Genomic DNA, 21,766 nt, shown 5'->3' on the forward strand with positions numbered 1-21,766 from the left:
AAAGGTTACTGGTTTACCATTTCCATATATCTGTTCCCTTTACAATCCGTGCTAAATTGTCTGATCTCTATAACTCACTTTTTACCGCTGACTTATTTCCTTTTACGGCGACCTAAGTGAACCTTGAGCAATACAACATAATACCTTGATAAAAGAGCCATTTCACTCTCCGTGTTCTATTTAGGTCAGGTGCCGGGATCCTTTTTAGCTAAAGGAGCCATATAAGCCAAACATTCTTGGTTTTATTTCCATGAGAGCCATATAATAGTTTTTTTTATCTAGTTATAGGTTAACAAAAATTAGTAAATTGAGCAGGGCCGGTTATTTTGTTATCATTTAAACTTTAAAGGACAGAACATGCTATGCACCAAAAATAAATTAGCTTAGTTTGCGCAACTTTGATTACGGAATTCCGTTAAAAGAATAGGGCCTTTTGGATATTAAGGGATTCCTTCAAACGGGATAACGGTCTTGAAAAACAAATAGGATTCGCGCGAAGCGCCGAAATTTTGGTATTATGTGTGTTAAAAAAGTAAAAATAAAGTTAGGAAAGCGGTTGTTGCCGCGTGCAGTTTTATTTGAGATCATGCTGAGAAATGATAGCTTAGATTTTTCTGCTAGCCAAATTCTTTTATCAAAAGAGCCAAATGTCGTCGCAAAAAGAGCCATATATGGCTCGCGAGCCATAGGTTCTTTTATCGATTAATGTTTAATGTTATTGTCCATGCAGCGCAAAAGTTAGGCTGTTCAGTTTAAACTATTTGATTATATCCTTGCCTGTATTCCGATTATGTTTGCTACGGCGTCGATAATAGAGGAGCCGCCCTCTTGTTTCCTCTTTCCCCTGCTCTTGGGAGCGGGAACAATGCTGGAAACAACGACGTCTACCTGCTGCGATAGGAACCGGTCCAAGGTCTGAAAGAAAACAAGTCCATTTTTTTACCTATTCAGAAAACCGAGATCTTGTATGAGGACTGATTTGCATAAGTGAGGGAAACAACGCTTGTCATACACTTTACCTGCATTTGTCTCTTAAATAACATGTGGAAGAAAAGGAACTTTGCCTGGATCGCTATGAAGTAACAACTATTTTTTTAAAGTTGCAAGTATCATTAAATATCTTGTTGTAAAAGCAATATCAATTTTTTATGTCATTGAGTAAATCCAAATTAGAATAGTCTACCTTATTCCTCAAATTTGATAACAAGCTGTACAGAAAATGTAGCGATTAAATTAGCGAAAGGTAAATCGTTTTTGCTAAATCGCCGATAGGCATTGCAAAAACGGTTGAACCAAATATATTTTGTCTAGGTCTGTTCTTTTCAACCCGTGGGATGGTACGCACTTGTGCGGATAAAAAAAATTGTAGTGCGGATGACAAACGTCGTGCGGATGAATGTGCGGATGAAAATGGTGCATATTATCGTTTTCATTATGTTTAATACAGTAATCAAATAAGCTTTACACATCGGTTAAGGCTCACGATTTTAATACACAAAGCCGTTTATTGTTATTTTACAAATAGGGAAAACTAAAGGTTGCAGCCTTAGTGTGCTTATTTCGTACGGATGGAAGTTATCCAAAAATAAGTGCGAACGGTGCTTTCAAAGGTTGAAAAGCACTAGTCTAGGTTGATAAACAAAAGTAATGTGAATATTTTACAAACATCCTTTACCATGAATATTAACAAATTCCTTAGCCAACTGAAAGTTTTTTTAAGAACAGCACACTGTATTCGTAAACACACACGGTAACATACAAAACAACTGAAAGTATACAACTGCGCCACTCACGTTTAAGCATGACGCCATCGACTGAAGCAGGGTACCACCGATGACGTCACTGCCGATGGTTTCCACGGCGACGCCTACGTCACCGACGGCGCCCCACTGTACGGCGAGTGCTGGCAGTCCGTCTCTTGCCCGCTGCTCACACACGCGCTCCAAGTGCGAGTTGGCGAGGCCGTAGTTCGTCTGGCCGGGGTTTCCTCTACCGCTCACCACCGACGAGAAAACGACGAAGAGTCGTAAACGCTTGCATTGGAGTCGCGACTCTCTAAAGACGTAATTGGGGTCAGCGTTTGGGAGTAGTTTTCACCAATGGTTGTTATCGATTGGATGTTAATAAATCTCTAACCGATGCACTGCAACATTGGTACATGTTGAAGATTATATCTCGTTTTGGTGTTTAATCATATGTTTATTTAAGCGACAGTCTATTTACTGGTCGAGATTCTTCAATTACAGTTATTCGTCTCGATCTAGTAAGAAAAAGACTGGTAAGCTACTGGTGCGAGTACTCGCGTTGGATTCAACCTCTAGGCTAGTGGCTCCCATGGCAACATTTAATGTATGGTTCCCCCTTTCCACGTTCTCTCAACAAATCATCCTAGCCTGCTGAATTTTCAGAAAAAATATATTACGGATAGCACAAAGTAACTATCTGAAGTTCAGAAAAATGAGTTAAACTGTGAAAAAATTAAAATATTTAGTGCTTATGGACACCGAATACTACTCCGTGGCCATGAGAGGGTCCAAGTCTAAGTTAACAACCCGGTTCCAGGCACTATCTTCCCACACCATATACCTGTCGAGGTTGTCGGTTCCATTGCACTTAATACCGCACACATCTTCGAAGCTTTGCGCGTTTTGATTCTGGAACAGCGAGTCCTTCAGAACCATGGCCAGGTGAAAGATGCCGCCTACGTCATCACTCAGCAGCTCGCTGGCGCCCTCCGGCGTGCTGACATCACATTTGCTAACCGTGACGTCAGCGCCCCTTGCGCGCCACTTGGTGAGGTATTGCTGCTGGTAAGCTGTCTTTACTCCTGTTAAAATTGATAAAACTTATAATAAATATTTTATGAATTCTTAAATTTTATGTTTTTTACCTCTGATAATCTACTTATATTTCAAAGAATTGTACGTTTAAGCTACTTAAACATATATAAGGTTACTTGTTTTGTCTGTACCAACATTACAACCCGTTGTCTGTTGGGAATATCAGTTGACAAAAGACAATAACCGAAAAAGAGTTATAAAATTTTATTCTCACCCGATCTGCTTGTGATGACGACACGGCGAGCTCCCCTGTGGATCATCCAATCACAGAGCTCCAATCCGAAGCCTCCCAAGCCACCAGTGATGACGTACGTCATTTCAGGATCAAATGAAGTTCTTAAAAAATCAAACGTAGTTTACAATGTTAAATTGGGTACAATTGTAAAAATGAAATAGAAAATAATTACATTTTATTAAGCGGACCAAAAATTAAAAAAACGGGCACCACTGTTTGGGCAGCGTTATTTTTGGAAACGAGTTTTGTCCAAAACAATATATAAAAGGGATTAAACGTGGAAACACGTATACACAATTTATTTATTACCACTTGATTTAGGTGTTGTCTCCGAGTTTGTAGCGAACAAAATTTTTTGTATCTTTGCTAAAACAAAATTAAGAACGTCAGAACACCAAAGGTGGTTTTCCTAAGTCTTAATATTTTTTGTTTCGAGAGGTATGATTAAAAGTACAAAGTCTTACTTTCGCATTGCATCCAATGAGTCGTTTCCGCTTTCAACGTCAATGAGCACTTTGCCAATATGCTTTCCCTGAGCCATGAAGCGGAACGCTGACTCGATTTCATTTCTGGTTATATTAAAATGGATTAAAATGCATACAAGTGGGTAAACTGAGGGCTGGGAATATAATATTCCTGCCAGTGCTTTTATCTAAAATATGAAAGGATACAAAAGCCTTTTAAGCAATTGTAAACCGAAGCTTGCCAAGTCATCTAGGCAAAGAGTGCTGGTCACAAACAAGTAAAACGAGAGCTAACTTTTCGTTTAAGATAAACATACCTTTGTTCAACGTGTTACCCACTCGGGTAATAATACTGACCACAACGGTTAGCATTCTATCTGAAGGATTACAACAACAGGCAAAGTACATAGATATGCTACTATTTAAGATAAACCACTGTGAGTTTGTTTAATGCGACCTGGAAGAAAACACATATACAGTTTCTCTCAAACTTTCGGGTGAAATTGCTTGATCACTGAAATTTACTCAACCAACCTTTTATACAGGTTGAAGGCAATACCTTAAATTATTTTAAAAGTGACCTACTTTTTGTATATTGTGGTGTCCAATGGTCGTACAACTCCGGTTCGGATTCCCTCCGTCACGTGGTCGGCTGTTTCCCGCCAGTCGTTTGTGTCGTCATCGAAGAGCGAGTCGAGCAGAATTCCGTGGAAGGAAATGTTGCGCAAGAACACCGACATGCCTTGGAAGTAAATCATATCTAAACGACTACACTTGGTGCGGTTTAGGGCGTCAGAAGAAGTTGCGTCTATATTTGCGACAAGAGCCCCCAAAACACCTTAACATTTCAATAACATAGCGTTATTAGTAAGGCATGCATAAAGTCTCATTTCTTTTGAAACAATGGAAGTCTACTTTAAATATTAACTTATGATATTAAAAGCTAAAAAAATTAGAAAAGCATTGTAGCCAGTAACGACTTGTATATAATGCTGAGATTTTATGTGGTAATAAAATAGTATTTTCATGGCCCTTTTTATCCTTAAGGAAATCACCATGTATTGCAGGGGGGAAATGCGGTGTTGTAGACAATTCAACTAGTATCCCTACTGATATATTGGCCAAACAAACTTACCGAGCTTTGAGTTTTGCGCCAAGTCGAACTTGCCGATCTCTAGGAACCTTCCGTGCTTAGCAACGCATCGCACACTCGCCTCCAGTTTTTCTTCTGCCAAGCTGTTCAGTACGATGTCCACACCTGGGGAAATATCGCCGTTAAGTCATCAGTAGTTATTAGAAAGTGCCAAAGCTGTTGACGTCATTTGGTATCGTAAGGGATCGCGATACTTTTTGTCCAAAACATCGGGTATCGGTATCGCAATAGAACGTTATGTATCGGACATCCCTAGTGTTAGGCCGTTCTTTCATTATTTCGATACTCGATTGGGTAGAAAAAAAAATAGAAAACCGGTTGCCTTAATGTAAGGCTGCCAATTTCGTCAAGTAACTCCAACCCTTAAAACACACAAGGCCATAAACCCTTAACTACACAAGGAAGAAACATGCTGCTTTTCACAGCGATTTTAGGCGGGCGACCTCACGTAAAGCTCAAACCAAACGCACCTCTCCCATTGGTCTGCTTCATCACGTGACGCTCGAAGGAGAGGTCACGCGAGTTCGCGAAGCTTGCCTCGCTCAACTGCGGAAAGCGCGCCATCAAGTGTTCCCTCTTGCGGCGAGAAGACACGGTGGTGAAGACGCGGCATCCGCGGCTCAACGCGATGCCTATGGCCGCCTGGCCGACCCCGCCGGCGCCGCTGTGGACCAGGACGGTGTCCCCTCGGCGCAGTCGACCGCGGACCAGGAGCGCGTAGTAGGCGGTCGAGTAGGTTACTGGAACCGTAGCGGCCTCGCTCATTGTCCTGTAACGCACAGTGATAAATGGATGGTAGGTGTGGATTTGTTAAATGTTGAATCTGCTACTTCTGAAGTTGCACTGTTGGCGATTATGCAGTATGACTTTGTGACTTATCTTGCACTCGCATGTAAAACCACAGAGCTTGTGAAATGGTCAATGACTTACATGTCATAAAAATCCTTGTCGGCCATTAGATTGCGATTGGTCCTAAGGATGTTACACGGTGATCTGCTACATTTTGGTCCAATAGTCAATATACAACAAACTTTTAAACTGATATTATACTCACCCGTTGACTTAACTTATTTTATCGGAGTATGCAAAGCGGACAACTGCGACAATTAAAATAACACCCTTTGAGCATGGTAATGCTTTTACCATGATTAGATAAAAACCTAAAAGGTCTTATGAGAAATAATGGCTTATTTTAACAATAAGCGGTTAATTTATATTGCCGTTGATCAACATGTTTTCGGAGAGTGTCTATCCCGTCTATACTTACTTCTCCTGAAATTAATTCTGCCCGGACCTAGAATCTTTTGATATTTTACATACGTCGTTCGCTATTTAGCCTCAAGGAAAGGATATTACTTTTAGTGACCACATTATTGTCAGAACTGACCAGTTTTCGGGGATTTCCCACGTGAATCGCGGCTCGGTGGTCACGTGAGTGGCGAGTCCTTCCGCCGGGACCATTCCCATAATCCTCGATCCGCTTACGTCATATCCGCTAAACTCGAGTCCGAGTAAAGTTGAGAATCGTCGCCAGTTGCCTATTGTAGCAACATGCATAAGTTAATCAAGATAAACTCATTATTAAAACATCAAATTATTACTCGTCAAAGCATACACCTAAAGTAAATAAAGGCAAAACAAAGGAGAGTAAATGTATATAGCACATGAGGGAAAACTGCGGCAACTCTTAGATGTTTTTTGTGGCTCTTTTTTATCCGAAAAATGGATGAGAGTTGTGGCTCGTATTAAAACCATGTTTTCGTTTATCTATGCTTCTTTTCTTTATTAGTACTAATGTATTTTCTTGATCATGCATTAAACAAGTTTACCATTTGATTTAACATCGAAGTGTTACTGCTTCTAATAATCACACATTATTAACAATCCATAATTAATATTCCTCGTTTGTCACCTTGATAAAAAAACCCTTGGAACCCACTCTTTCCCGATGATAAAAATTAACCTTAATTCATTTATAGGGTTAGGATATTAGAGAAAAGCATGCAAATTACAATGAAGTTAGTTAAACATATGATTATGCTCAGTAGTGTAGGAATATAGTTTATGTATAGTTTAAGCTTCTATAACCTCAATAGAAAAAGGTTTGAAATATAAACAAAAATCTACTTTGTTTTGTGTATGTAAAAAATTATACTTTGTTCTCTATATGTTTTTCAAAAATAACACTATACAAGCCTTTGATTTCTCCATTCCAATGAATTATGCGGTAACAATCGGCTATTGGTCAACACGAAACGACAAAGTTAACTGCCGTTAGAAGAAAAAGGGTACCGAAGTATTAAAATAGGTTTATTAGAAAGGATTTTCTCCCAACCTGGAATCGCGTCCGATGGCAGCTTGCCAGAAGCGAGCATGACGTCACGGAAATTGAGTGCCGCGAAGGCCACGCGATATACGCGCTGCTTTTCCGTAATCTTTCGCGACCCGTCGTCGGCCGCCGCGATCCACTGAAGGCTGGCGAGGTCACCCTGGGTCAACGCGCTCACGTAACCCCGGGTCGTTGACACCTGCGCGCGAAAATTCACCGCGTGAGTCACACACAATGTGTCGCCCAAGTAATGACACGCTTTATTATGCGGTAACAATGGCAAACCTTATTGGGCGCGGAGGCTTTCACGTGGCGAAAAGTTCCCCATTGTCCGTCGCGGTAGACGTTCACCGCGAGGTCACGTGCTATGACGTCACTTAATTTGCTCGGTGATTTCTCAGAGGGGTCCAGACTTCCGTTGATTATACACCTGAACAGCGTTAAGGATGTTTATTTTCACGGTTTAAATTTAACTTTACAGTTATAGTAAATCTGTTTGGTATCAAACAAATAGATTTTAGCTATGTCATTTTCCAGCAGAGGTTTTAAAGCGGGCCAATAAGTCTGTGAATAAAACCAAAAAAAAGAACACCGCATACCTGACTTTTTTGCCGTTGGGTTCCTTTCTTAAACAGTTCACCATACCCACTACGCCGTTGGCATTTTTATCTCCTTTAAGCCAAACAGGAGATTGAGATGACGCGACAAGTTTCTGCAACATACAAACAATATGTTCGGAAACAATTTGAACTACTTAAAATCGATAAACGCCAGATATCTGGTATAAGACTGGTTGGTTTACACCACTAACCAGTGCATGTCCGATTTTGCTTCGGACAGTAAACATACAGGTGTAACACAGCAAGTAAGGTTTGACGGAAGCTAACTATTGAACAGTTGTATCACTCATTTATGCATACTTAAATCACCAGTAAATTCCTACATATGGTTGAAACTTACGACTGAAATAGGTTATAATTTCATTAATTGTCAAAAAAACGTTACGAACTAAACCTCAAAACCAACCTGCAAAGTTTCCACCCATCCAAAATCCGACAAGCCGACATCAACGATTTCCGTTTTCGTTGTCGAGATATCTACCTTGTGACGACACAAATACAAGTTGCTGCCCAAAGAATCGGCAGATTTCTTGAGAACGATCTCGAAACCAGCCGTCGACAATTCAGACTCCACCTTTGAATTAAAAAGCAATTAACGAGATATAAAAATGTGAACAATATTGAACGCCACCGGTTTCGGTTATATGCAACTTTAAGGTTAAAGGCAGCTAAAGCATACTAGTGATGGCTTTTGAATTGTAAATTGTATTAGTTAAAAAACAAATTTTAGTAAACTATATTAGGCATCGGCGATTTCATGATATAGCGTTTAAATAAAATCTTGCAATATAGTATTGTGTAACAAAAAGGCCAATGGTTTGCTATAACTATTCCATTAGGCTTAAAACCACAAACTATGCCAATTATTTCGTTCAATTTTGTTTTAGGTGGTGGGTAACACATTTTTTTTTAAACAAATAAAACAAACCCTGTTTACCTGCTCGCTATCCGGGTAGTCGCATTTATGTTGTGGGTCGACACCTGCCAGTAGAGCATCGGTGATTTGATGGAAAAGAGTCCGTTTCGTTTGTTGGTGAAAAAGGAGAAAAGCACTTCCGAGATGTGGAGCTATGCCCTGTAGAAGATTCGATCCTCGATCTTTACCTAAAAAAGAAAACCATTACCAACGTCACTCAAAACAGCAAGGCCTTTTGTTGAGAGCGCAAACGATACTTCAGCTTTAGTGCTTTCCAACCAGTTGGTCGCAAAGCATGTTTAAATGTTACAGTTTTCTATTAAATAGGGAAGCACTTAATGTTAAACGCACGTGAGCTTGTCTCCAATCAAGCCTCGACTTAATTTGATAATATCCAATATGCAAGCTCAAATTTCGCAATAATAGTAAATTGCATGACTGCATGTGTTAACATTGTTTCTTTTCTAATTAGTTTGTTCATTCGTTCGGTCATATGTAATTGTGGACACCCTATAAAACTTATATCACAAGTGGGTGGCGAACTTAACAAAGGTTGGGTAACACTGGACTACATGTTAGTTCTCCAAACACATTGTCCTGCTTGAAAATTTACTTCGCATGTTCATATGAGATATAACAAATTTGCAATTTGTTGGTATACCTTTTGAAAACGGCTGGTTGAGAAGGAACAGATTGACGCCCTTCAACGAAGGTGGTGGGGAAGTTCCGGAAGCAGGGTCCCACGCCACGATTACGTCATCCTCGTCCTCCAATGACGCCACGTCGCCTAGAAACGCGTGACGTAGCTCGACGTTGGGGGCGTTGTCGAGGTGGCGTCGAATCGCTTTGGAAAGATCTAAAAATAAATCAAAATTACAAGGGTTAATTTAATGTTGTTTATTTAGTGGAAATAGTATATTCGAAGTATAACAATGGTCCTTCATCGAACCGCTAGAGTTGCACAGTATATTTTCTCGTTGTATTTTTGTAGTTTTCTTATTCTTTCCAAGTTTTACCTTACACGGTCTTATCTTTTAACTGGCTTTATCGGATATCTTTTTAACTTTTCCGCTGTCACCTTTTAATCACTGATTATAGTCTTGATACAGCCAATTTTATTTATACCACAGTTTGTGAATGTGATTATGGTTATTGGCATGGGCGTTAAAGGCGGAGAAAACATGCAATTGAACCTACTGCGTTTCCACCACTTTGGAAACCCTTATCGTTTCACGACTTTCACTTTCTTTGCATATCCGCTTTGCTTTTACAAATACAATTAAAACTTGCACTTGTAACGGTCAGTCATTCGACAGACCATCAAGCAGGGACCTATTAACTATTACTCGACATAACACTTGCACTTAGTATTCAATGGACACATTGTTGTTCAATGGACACAGATCTAAATCGATTTTTGCTGACTTTATTATGTTATATATGAGCAAAACTTCATAGTTTGTTTTATATACCTTGATTAGTTTCCAGAATGACATTTGGGAGTTCCGCGATTGAAATGACGTCACCAACGTTTTCCAGCACTACATCGACTACTGACGTCAGCACATCTTCTTTGGAAGTGCAGTAGTTGAGTAGCCAATCACCACCCAAGAGTGAAACACGTGACCTAACCAGCTCGCTCAATTCTGTACGAAAATATAACTCAAAGCAACTACATCGACAGATCATGTTTTCAAACCAGTTAAGGAAAACGATTGGTTTTGTTACTTTGAAATTGGATTGCGGCTATTGTTGTAGTGTTCCCTCTTTCAACTTTAAATATATTAACTTTTCATAACAAAAAATGCCAAAAAAGAACCTTTCCTTAGTCAATTTCGCCACTAATACACCATGTGGTGTACACACCTTGCTCATTTTCAACCAAATCCTTCAACAGCCGAAGCAGATAACTATTGGGGTTGGCGCTCAGGTATTTTTCGTAATCTTGCGGTGTCTCTTTGGTTCCGTTTCGGTTCAACTGGAACCCTCCGAGTTTTAATTTCTTCTCGAAAACATCAATGTTGGAAGCCAGATAAGCCAATGTGGCTTGCTTGTACCGCTGGAGGGCGCTGTCGTGCTCGGATAGTCCCGATTGTGTATTGGGCACAAAGACCTGGGTCTGCAGTAGAGGACGGGTTTGGTCACGCCTCGGTGCGCTCGTGACGTGGAGGCCCGTGACGAGCACGTGACCTGATGAGAAGGTGCAGTCCGATATCCTGAAAAGGTAAAGTTGGTAAAACTCCACGTTTTACCCATGACCCCGAACCTCAATATATCTTCCAAAATCGTCAAAATTTTATTTAGTGGTTCAATTTGAGGGGGAAATAATCTTTCCGACAGAGGTTGTGCAAAGGAGTCATTTCTGTCTTACACCGGGTAGCACTGTGACGTCAGTTGGTGGCGTGATACGCAGGGTGGCCGATAACTTAAGGTGATAAGGGTAAGACTCATAAAAAAATCCTGTGCGTAACAATAAAGCCAGCAATTGGCAGTAACATGTCGAAATTGCGCACACCAAATCTTCAACCATTGAGAAGCGACTTGTTTTATTGGGGCTTATGAGAAAGGCAATAGCTCTTGAGTTGGGGGTAATTTGTTTTCTTGTTTAAAAGCCCCATGTGACAATATGTTTTCTATATGACGTTACGACGATACTTTTTTAGAAACTTCCTATTGCTTTTGCTCTTGGTGATCCCACGATTAACGTCTTGTCACGATAAGCGACGTATTATAAAATCAACAGTCGTTCTGATCAGTCGTGTTCGGCCAACTCAAACCCGCACCGAAGAAGTTAACATTTTAAGGTGCATTTTGGTGCGATTAACAACACGAATGCTTACCTTAATATATTAGCATACAACCCTTTTTAGTTGTTTAAAACTGGAAAGCCACTTACTTGTCAACAACGGCCGGGACCACAACTTCCTTGGTGTCGGAAGGAAAGGGCTTCAGCTTGACTTGTCTGATCCTAGTGGGAAGTCGTAGCGAGGGGTCGGCTGCTCCGATGATGCTGATCTGAAGCTGCGCGTCCAGGAAGGTCACGTAGTTGCCCGCGAAGGTCACGGATGCGCGGAGACCTGCGCAGTAGAGTCGCCAAATTATGTTTCAACGTTTTATTGTGGAAGTACGTTTTCATTGTATTTAAACAGCAACAAACGACACCTAAAACGTTAACGTATTTGTCCGGGTTTGTAAAATTAAACAAGTTCAGTGACTTACCCGACTGATTCGCCTCACAAATAGCCTGGAATTCTCCCTTGTATTGATAACCAGCCAATCGTAGCTTGCGGTAGACCTCGTTTCGCTGTAGCAACTTGGCGCCGTTCTCGACTAGATCCTCACAACGATCGATGTCGCCGCCGCTCAACAGCGCCACCTTGCCGGAGCAGGCCAACTTGCCGGCTTCACTGATGCGGAACTCTCTACTGGAGGGAACCAGCTGAACCAGCAACTCGAGTTTGCCTGTAAGAAAGAATGATGTCAAATAAGATATATTAACTGTTGCTACCAGTTATAATAATAATAATCAAAATAATTTTGTTTGATATGCAAAGCAACTGTTAGATTTAAACTGTTGTACCAAGCACCTTTTGGATTGCTTTTGATAGCTCACTCGGTTAAGCAATATACGCCAAAACTAAGGACAAGGAGTTCGACGATCACTGAATAATTTTTATATTTGTTGGTTAATTCAGTATTCAATGAAACATCCACACAAATATGTATGCTAACAACTGTGATCTGGCCTTTCTGAAGCTGCTTTTTGACAACGATTAGGTATCATTACTACACCGAAAGCTATTGCAGACTCAATGAATCTGTCGATCAAGTATGCAAGCAGGGTAGGCTGAAAAAACAACTAGCCTGCAGTGAGGTTCGAAGTTACGACCTCCGGTCATACCAGGACCGTCGCTCTACCAACTGAGCTACACAGGATCATAGAGGACCGGTTCGAGAAACAGCCATTTGTCAATGCTTGTTCAGTGTGGTCGAATGAAATATCCAATGATATTAGGAGTGTTTTAAATTATGACTGAATTTATTACAGCGTTTTTTTAATGGTGATGCTGGTCTCCCTGTAGAACTCACCTGACTCGGGAAGTACGGTGGCCCTGTGTATTGCCACGTCATCGAACTGAACGGGTGCGTCCTCCAGCGCAACTTGCAGGCGCTTGGCCAAAGTCTGCCAGGCGAACACTAGGTGCGCAGTGGCCGGGAGCAGGGCGCGTCCGTCGATCACGTGACCCCACAGGTACGACTGCTTCGGGTCTTTTTTGTCTGAAACAAAAAAAAAGATTCGAACTGCACACAGGTTACCGGTTATTATATACTCTATTTAGAATAAGACAAATACGGCCATATACAAAGGTTATTATATTGTACAACCTGCTATTATATTGTACAACCAAGTAGACACTCATAGAAACACTGACTTACATAAAAAAATGAGTTTACGAGCAAAAAAACAAGTATCGTTTTTTTTCCAATGCAACATGATTGTTTTCGACGAAAACACTTTTATAATTTTAATAGAATTTCCGTATGGTTTTAACAATCACTATATATCAATGGGGATATGCGTAAATTTATATGCACTGTCTAAATATATTCTAAATCTATTTGTACCGATACAAACCGAGCAGTGAATGCACCACGTTTCTGGCAACAGGATTCTAGGTCGTTTTATGAAAGGAAAGCAGGAAATTATGTTTTCAACAACAGGATAAGGGCTGGAAATAGCTTGGTTTGGTTGGGATGTTTGATTTGCCCGAAATAGGGTTGTAAGACATTTAAAGCGTTAAGTAAATTAGTTTCAAGTGTCACCCCCATGTCAAGGCAATATAGGGCAGGACGTTATAATTTATATGACAGCTATACAAAAAAATAAGTGTATGGAAACATCAATTATAGAAAGGAAAATAAAAAAAGAGCATATAAAGAACAGACCAATGCGGATTCAGGATTTTCTTTCAGGAAAATCAAATTATTACAAAAATGACATTACCAAATTACGTAATTTATTTAAAAGTTAGTTATTATATTGGCATCACAAAGATCATGGGATTTGCAAGTATAGAAACTTAGTGAAAAAAACTTGCCGTAAGACTTGCACTCATGACTTGCAAACAATCGTATATAGATACATTCGGGAGTATTACCCAAAAATTGTCCTAGCAAAGACAAATTTTAAGTAGTCAACATCACTTACCTATTTTGACGAGATCGCTCAGCATTTCGCCTCCGCCGCCCGCGCTCTTCAGAAATTCATCCGCGCTCGGAACGTACCAGGACGCAGAGTGATCCCAGTCGACGCACGCGGGAAGGAGGTCACGTGTCAAGGCTTGACCTTGAAGCGCGTGGAGGTCAAGGTCGACGCCGCAACCATGTAGATTGCCGAGGGCCCGGTACAGGGTCACGGCGCCGTCGGGCTCTTTGCGATCGGCCAGGCGCACGCGCTCGCAAGAGGGCGGCAAGGAGCGCTTTAGGATCGCCTGAACAAAAAAATGCCGTTGTGTTATTTGTGTGAAATGGTTAGGTCAGTGTTTTTCAACCTTTCATGGCTTACGACACCCCTCAGAAATAACAAATAGATTGCGGCATCCCTACAAGATATTTTCGTATAGGTAATTCACTAGAATATCACAAAAGGAACTGGAACAACACACATCAACTCTTCACAACGTAGGAAGTTATAATTGTATTTATTCCACTTTAGTCTTTATAATGAAGTTGTAAGAGTTGATCAAAAATCAGATTCTTAAAGATTCTCAAATATCTCTCGGCACCCTTGCATTAGAAATGGCACCCCATGGCGCCACGGAACGCCGGTTGAGAACCACTTGGTTAGGAGGCTAAGTTGCACACTGATCAGCCTTGATATTTCTGCAGCTACTGCCGATTCTACATTGTTACAGTCTTCTTGCTGGTCTGATTTTTAAATGCATGAAGCGAATTTCGAACTGAACCTTACAAATAAAATTACGACATAGTCCATAAATTGAAAGTCTTTCAAACCATCTAGCTAAAACCTAAATTTAGTTAACATGACAAAATACAATGTAGAAGCAGTATAAGAACGGTCAGAATACAATTTACAATTTTTCCCACATGCCAAAAAAATTAGAGATTATTTCATCGCTTAAAAAAGGTAACTGTTCAAGGATAACAAACAGTCTGTTTTGTTTCACTAGTGGACCACATTTCCAATAAAAATGTATACAATTTCGTTCGATTTTAATGCCGTGCTGGCACATAGTTAAGTACCGGGAGTACGAGATTTGAGAAATCAACCCACTAGAACGGGTTAGTGTGATCCTACGTTTGTTCTTAACTGTTTTGACAAAATTCAGTCCTTTAAAAAAGCAGTCAACCACCCTCAAGACAAATGGACTCGCCACATTTCGCTTCAAATCACCTGCATGAGGCAATGTGGAGCGATCTCTAGCACAACTGCGCCATCCGGCACCCTCTTAATGGCGTCATGGAACATGACCGGCTTGCAGAGGTTGTTGGCGTGGTATTCAGCCGAGCAATCCGCCACGCATCGCTTCCACTCATCCGTGTCTCTGGGAATCTTCTTGTCGGCCGACGTCGAAATCCACTTCAAGGAGCGGGTTTTCGGATCAGGTATGATCTGTGATTTAGATATGGGAGATATTTAAACGCATATAAAAAGGGGAAGATATGTTGGTAACATAGCACATATCAAAATGAGGAAGATAAAAAAAACGATTAGCATTTTTACTTGGTTAATAGTTATATATAAACTTAGCTCTAGATGAAATCATATTGAGAATTAGGCTTATCCAGGTGCCAACGAAAAGGATATTGCCAAAAACATCCCGTTAATTTGTCTCCATCGATTAAAAAACCAACTGGTCCGACAGCACCCGGTATATTAGTATTAAGTCGTAATAGTTGTTCAGTACTACGCCGCTTAGGCTGAATCAAGGTACATGTCATGTATTTCGAGTGTTTGTTCCTTGGATCAGTTGTGCATTGCTTTCTTTACGATTTTCCGACAAATCTTTTAAATGCACGGTCAAATGATTTAAGCAAAATAAAGTAATAACGCAACCAGGGCTTTGGAGCCAGAGCCGGAGCGTGGAGCCGTACATTTTTAACGGAGCCGGAGCTGGAGCCGGAGCTCTACGTGAAATTTAAATGGAGCTGGAGCAGGAGTTGGAGCCAGTTGTCTAAAAAATAGCTCCGGCTCCGATGTATTTCATAAGATGCAATGCTTCCAGCCTTCCACTAAAAGCTGAATTCACATAATTTAACAGCAACTCTTCACAAAATTAGGAATTGTTGCCTCTTTGGCGCACCTTTTCTAACTAACCATTGTGGTGTTACGTTAGTGAATATTTTCAAACGCTAGATATTGCAAATTAAGCGTTCAGCCTTAAGCCTCAGTTTTTGACGTAATGGAGCCGGAGCAGTGGTATCAATAAGCTTCGGAGCTGGAGCTGGAGCTGGAGCTAACCTATGATAAAAGAGAGCTCCGGAGCTGGAGCCGGAGCCGTTTAACATTTACGACTGCTCCAAAGCCCTGAACACAAGCTTGCTGTGACCTGCTACACAACCCACTTGGAAATGTCGAAAATTATCTAGTGGCTTTTACAAACGACAGGTACAAAAAAATACGAGTGAAAGACTTGCCATTTCGAGTTACAACGGCGAGCCAACCAGACTGTGTAATACATTTTTTTTCACACAATACTCAAAACAACCGATCACTGTCGTAATGACCTGACTTAAGTGCATCTAAGTCAGTATTTTGAAATGACTTGGCTTGACTTAAGGAATTCGGGTAAAATTACTTAACTTGACTTTTTTGGACAAAGTACTTGTAATGTTAATCACACAGTGATGTAAGTTTTTGATCGGTAAGATATCTTATTTACTTGCGGGATATATTACACGATAAACATGAGCGTGTTCCTTTGGTTGTGTCATTGGGGGCGAGACTAACAATAGCTTGTAATGTTTAATGGCTATTTTTAAAATGCCATTTGTAATGGTAAAAAACGGCTTAACCCGAAAAGAAAATATAAGTTAGGGAGACACTGAGTTAACTAAACACGCTACCAATTACCATATACGTGTACACATCTATCAGCCCACCTGGAATGCTTGTGTCTTAACACAAAACGTAATAGAACATTTTCGAACCTTCTTAAGCTGTTCGATGAAGGTCGGGTAAACCTGTGCCATGAACTTCGAATGAAACGCGATCCCGCCCGTGTTCACCAGCTTCGCGAACACGCCGCGCTCCTTCAGTGACGTCACAAACTCCTGCACCTCCAGCGCCTCCCCCGAGATGGTCACAGAGTCGCTCGAGTTGTGGCACGCAGGGGCGACACCTGGTGGACACTGATTGAGGCATTCTTCCCAAGAAAGACCTGTAATAATTTTGTAAAAAATACAGAAATTGTGCTAAGCATGTGTCTAATGTACTGTATAATTATTGCTCGAAATGAAGGCTAAAATTCGAAAATGAAACATCACACTAACTTTTTTTTTGACTTGGTTATTAGTGAACCACATTTTTAATATAAATAGCAAAACAATTCATATAACGTTAACTTTAATGAGTATCGTCAGCGATCTACTTTCGGAAATAGTTTACTATTTGTCAGTTTGGAATGAATGCCATAATATCAATAAAAATATATAAGACAGAACCTCAAAATAAAATTGTGGTGAATTAATAAAATAATTTTTTTTTACTAGCTATTGTATTGTTTAAATCAGAGATCTGCAAGATCTATTCTTGCTGTCAAACTATAGGTTGATAAACGAACCGAGAGAATTAACGATACTTGGAACAGCGATAAATGTGAATTGGCCAGTGTTTTTGTCTAGTGCCGTTTTTTTTTTTTAATAATTGAGGACCATATCAGTAGTCATATATACTAATGAAACCTGCTCCCACGTGTGTGTTAAGAACTGTGCTATATACCTTCTGAATCTAGACCTTTTCTTTATATATACTATTAACATTTTATTACTACGAAAACTCAGTATTAAGAATTGGCTCCAGCTCTAACTTGTATGTCAACAAAATTAGACCATAGTGGACCTCTTGAAATTTCCTCATAGAGGTCCCAGAACCCAATTTGAAAAGCGCACTTTACTAAGCTGTATTCAAATTTCGTAGTGGCGCAAAATCTTACCGACAGCTGCCATTGCTCCGTTAGGCAGACTAGCTTCCTTAATGCATTTCCCGCGCAAGTAGGCTGCCTTTAGTGTTTGCTCGAGAGTCAAGCAGCCGTCCGCGTAGCTGCAAGCCAGCTCACCCACCGAATGACCGATGATGCCCGACGGCTTCACGCCAACCGACGAGAGAACGTCAATTAGGCCCACCTGAGGACAATAGAGAGTCTTTTTAACTAATAAATATTCACTGGCGTTTCTAGCAGTGTAATTTGGGCGGTAGTTGGGCAAATATTGAATTCAAATGCAAAAAATACAATTTTTTTTAGTAAGTTTTAGCTAACAATTTAAATAATGTTAAGTGTTTTTTGAATCAGCTTTCCAAATTTGACTCTAAATTTATTAATTAAATGATTCAAATAAACCTCTACCAGACCTGTACGGCCGCCAATCCGACAAATGCGTTGATGGAATCTTCATACGTGACGTCACCAGCTGTTAAGAGCATCTGACGTACGTTGACGTCATAACAGCGCAACGCGTCATTGCATCTGTCGATCGCTTTCGAGAAAATCGGGACACGAAGGAGATCGACTCCCATGCCTTTCCACTGGCATCCCATACCTGGTAAATGTAACGTGAAACACATGATTAAATCTAAATAAACTGTGCCATCTCCGGCAAAGCATATCGAAATCAGTTAGCCTGACCAGGATTATAGTGCAGCAAGACCAGGCTGAAAAAAACGACTAGCCTGCGGTGAGGTTCGAACTCATGACCTCCGGTCAACAATAAATGTGTTTACTTCATTTACATGATTAGGGTAGAAATTTCAAGAGCGTAATTTACAGTCAGCAACTTTAGCTAAACGTGGCTAAGAGGAAAAATACCTAAGCTTTGTCTTGGTGGGCATAATAATAGTTTAGTTATACATCTCTGATACATGGATGCAAACAATGCATATTTTCATATTTATTGACAAAAACATGATTGACAAAACACGATTTGGAAGCATAATTTATCGAAAAATATATCTTACATTTTTGCCGAAAGAAACTGAGCTATAATAGTAAAAGACATACAAAGCCTATGTGCTATTGTCAGATAAACAATTAATACGGTTTACAATACTGTAAGATGTGTCCGCTGCACAATTAAAACAGACAAAAATAAAATACCGGAGCATATAAACCAGACGTCGGAACCGGCTCCCGCTTTGTATTGTTCGCTCACACGCACGTCACTGTCCTTCGTTGTGACGACATAACCGCGATGCGGATGCAGCAAGGGGGGAATGTCCCAGAGACCAGGTGACGTCAGGCTGTTTGCATTTTGCAGTTTTTCTGCAAGCAATTTTGAGCTTAGAAAAACTTGAAGAAGCGTACCACTGGCAATATATAAGTCCCATCAAACGAGGCGATGTTATAACTGTTGCTGTCAGGAAAATTATTAATCACAGATGGCACTCTGACGAACGCCAATTGTGTAGGTCAGAGGTTCCCAAACATTTTGTTGACGACGCCCTTTGAAAATTTATGAAAACTTGCGGCGCCGTAATGTATTCAAAATTTCAAGTTTCAAGCTATATTAAAATTGGTATTATCAAATCATGCTTCTTTAAAATGTAAAATACTGAAAGAATTTAAAAAGTTGACATAGGTTGAAAAACAATGTAATAGATGGCTCGGAGAAATCTCCTCGTGAACTTCGTGAAACCGCTGTTTTTAAATTTAAAAATGGTGCTGGTTTGCTTCGCTTATGTTTGTTAAAATTATCGCCTTCTGTAAAATAACGCGAAACTGTCCGACATGAGCGCACCGCTATTTACCTTCGAGGCCTTTTTCTGTCCTTGCCGTGAAGAGTTGAAGTCTCGGGGTATCTCCCGTCATAACGGGACGCATTACGTCACGATTCTCGTGCTCACTGGAGCGTAGAATGACGTGTACGTTGCTCCCGCCGAATCCGAAGGAGTTGATTCCGACCAGTGCGTTGGCTGGCAGACTTGTGGCCTCCGTTACAACTTTCAGGCGTCCTTCTGTGAGACCTATATGCAACAAATAACCGATAAGTTCCAGAGCAGTGGATCTTGTGTAGGATCTTAACAATTTGTGTCACTCTGTCAATTGTATTTCTTTCTTTCACGTACATTTTCCCATTTTGTAGGACCCCGCCCTCGTTGTATTTCTTATTCGTTTATTTGCCAGTTTAATTATTTGTTTCCGTTTATGGCCCCTACTCGCCCTGTATATCGCCAACTGTTTTCCTTTCTTCGTTTCAATTACTGATTCGAATAAACCAACGTACTTACGTTTCGGAAAAACACACGACGAAACCTCTCAATGAAGTTTTTAAAGTCATATTGAAAACCACAAACTTGAGAATATCTAAAAAAAATTTAAAATATTGCATGCTCGTGGCTCCACAGGAAGGCAAGGGTTACGGTTTGTAATAGGAATTGTGTTGTTTTTTCAGAAAAGAAATTAATACGTAGTTACTTACCGAGTACTAGCTTACTGATTATCACAGCGCAAGCGGCTCTTTTTTAATTTATGGTTGCTCTTGGAAGGAGCCATGAGTTTAAAACTAATAGATAAAGATTTTAGCAACGTTTACAATTTGTATTTTACTAGAGTGTGTAGCGTTGTTAAATGCTCGTTTGAGTCCCAGTACCAGGGTAACTTTTTTTAAACAACAATGACGTACATCACAGAATATAGTTGAGTTAACATAAAAGGCATAGATAAGGTTAATTGGAAACAACTGAATGTTCAGGCATTCGATTAGGTTTATTTTATTCATTTTCTCTGTATCAAGTTGGAACATTCTCTGTCCGCAAGGGTAAAGCACATAAGGCATCGTTTTATTAAGGGTGAAGCACGCCGACTGTACGGTGGACGCCTAAAGGCCGATGACCTTATTAAAAGCCTGTAATAGTTTATAGAATATTTCCCTGTACACACATTTACATCAATCTTGCAAGGTTGGCCAATCAAGGATTCCTAGAAATGGCGCCTTTGTTCGGCAAACAATATGTTTACGGTAAAGTCATCTATGCGACGCTCTACGGTACATTAGGTCGACCCATAGGTTTACGGGAAAGGCGTCTCAGCCTTTGTCTAGCTTTGTATGGCAATTTTAATTCCGATAATCACATTGACAGCACCCTAATCAGCAGCTTATAATGCAACCTTCAAAAAGAGATAAAAAACAAAGGCATATGCTGGATAAAGGCAAAAAACAACAAACAGCGGGTTGATTTAAAGTTCACTGTATATCGCGACCGTTTACTATAAAGTTGATGGGACAACTGTTACGTGTGTACAATGCGAGATATTCGACCATGAGATGTCGGGTTTAAACTAGGTCAAACCAACTACCAATAAGACAGGCCTGCACAACACGTTTCGGCCAACGATGTAATACTTTCGGTTTATTACTTGTTTGTACTTGCTTGAATTCCCTGATCACCCATAATTTTTGTAATGTTTAGCAAAAACAACAATATGCATAGTTAAGCCAAGCGTCAGTTGAATTGATTGATAGCGGGAAATAATAATTTAAAGGTTGCCTAATCAAGGAGTGCTGGGCAAACTTTTCATGTCGCTAGTCGTATTTTGAATTCAGCACTTTTATTAACGTGTGGAGAATTGTGATGGATAATATGAAGTTTTCACAAACTGCGCTTTGAAACCAATTGTAACATCAAAATATTATTCTGGTTTACGTATTTAAAGAAGACACTGCAATGGTACAACACAGAGGATAAACCAGGTTTATACGGGGCCATACATAAACAATAAAAATGAGATTTCCTAACATAATGACTGAAACACGAGCTTTGTTTTCATTTTTTTGTAACTCGGCTACAGCAATTTGCCTATTATAGGCACGTTATAATGGTTAGTTATATTAAGTTCACTATGCGGTCTGCCGATTTTGTTTTTGTTTGTTGCGGCCTTTGTACCATTTCTAAATGTACAGGCCCGATCTAAGGTAATACTGAAACCTACAAATAAGTCCGAATGTATTTGAATTAGAAGTAGTTCTAAATTG

At 40.2% G+C, this 21,766-nt stretch overlaps 1 protein-coding gene across 1 annotated transcript in view; it reads right to left on the minus strand.

Moving 5' to 3' along the window:
* The window catches only part of LOC146167003 (fatty acid synthase-like), a 32,414-nt gene that overhangs the window by 3,560 nt on the left and 7,088 nt on the right, over nt 1–21,766 (minus strand). The window contains exons 8-34 of the mRNA XM_083385180.1: nt 19,542–19,757; nt 18,892–19,056; nt 18,150–18,337; nt 17,734–17,923; nt 16,730–16,959; nt 14,973–15,191; nt 13,767–14,049; nt 12,647–12,835; nt 11,777–12,019; nt 11,454–11,634; nt 10,424–10,773; nt 10,030–10,203; nt 9,219–9,413; nt 8,579–8,745; nt 8,048–8,215; nt 7,621–7,733; nt 7,307–7,451; nt 7,028–7,220; nt 6,080–6,230; nt 5,163–5,461; nt 4,675–4,797; nt 4,125–4,281; nt 3,540–3,644; nt 3,055–3,176; nt 2,587–2,827; nt 1,794–2,055; nt 778–915 (exon numbers count right to left, since the gene is read on the minus strand). Of these exons, the coding sequence (XP_083241306.1) occupies nt 778–915; nt 1,794–2,055; nt 2,587–2,827; nt 3,055–3,176; nt 3,540–3,644; nt 4,125–4,281; nt 4,675–4,797; nt 5,163–5,461; nt 6,080–6,230; nt 7,028–7,220; nt 7,307–7,451; nt 7,621–7,733; nt 8,048–8,215; nt 8,579–8,745; nt 9,219–9,413; nt 10,030–10,203; nt 10,424–10,773; nt 11,454–11,634; nt 11,777–12,019; nt 12,647–12,835; nt 13,767–14,049; nt 14,973–15,191; nt 16,730–16,959; nt 17,734–17,923; nt 18,150–18,337; nt 18,892–19,056; nt 19,542–19,757 (5,207 nt within the window). The remainder of the gene's footprint in view (nt 1–777; nt 916–1,793; nt 2,056–2,586; nt 2,828–3,054; nt 3,177–3,539; nt 3,645–4,124; nt 4,282–4,674; nt 4,798–5,162; nt 5,462–6,079; nt 6,231–7,027; nt 7,221–7,306; nt 7,452–7,620; nt 7,734–8,047; nt 8,216–8,578; nt 8,746–9,218; nt 9,414–10,029; nt 10,204–10,423; nt 10,774–11,453; nt 11,635–11,776; nt 12,020–12,646; nt 12,836–13,766; nt 14,050–14,972; nt 15,192–16,729; nt 16,960–17,733; nt 17,924–18,149; nt 18,338–18,891; nt 19,057–19,541; nt 19,758–21,766) is intronic.

The sequence above is a fragment of the Ascidiella aspersa genome, chromosome 1 (assembly GCF_963924565.1).
Source record: "Ascidiella aspersa chromosome 1, kaAscAspe10.2, whole genome shotgun sequence".
Taxonomy (NCBI): domain Eukaryota; kingdom Metazoa; phylum Chordata; class Ascidiacea; order Phlebobranchia; family Ascidiidae; genus Ascidiella; species Ascidiella aspersa.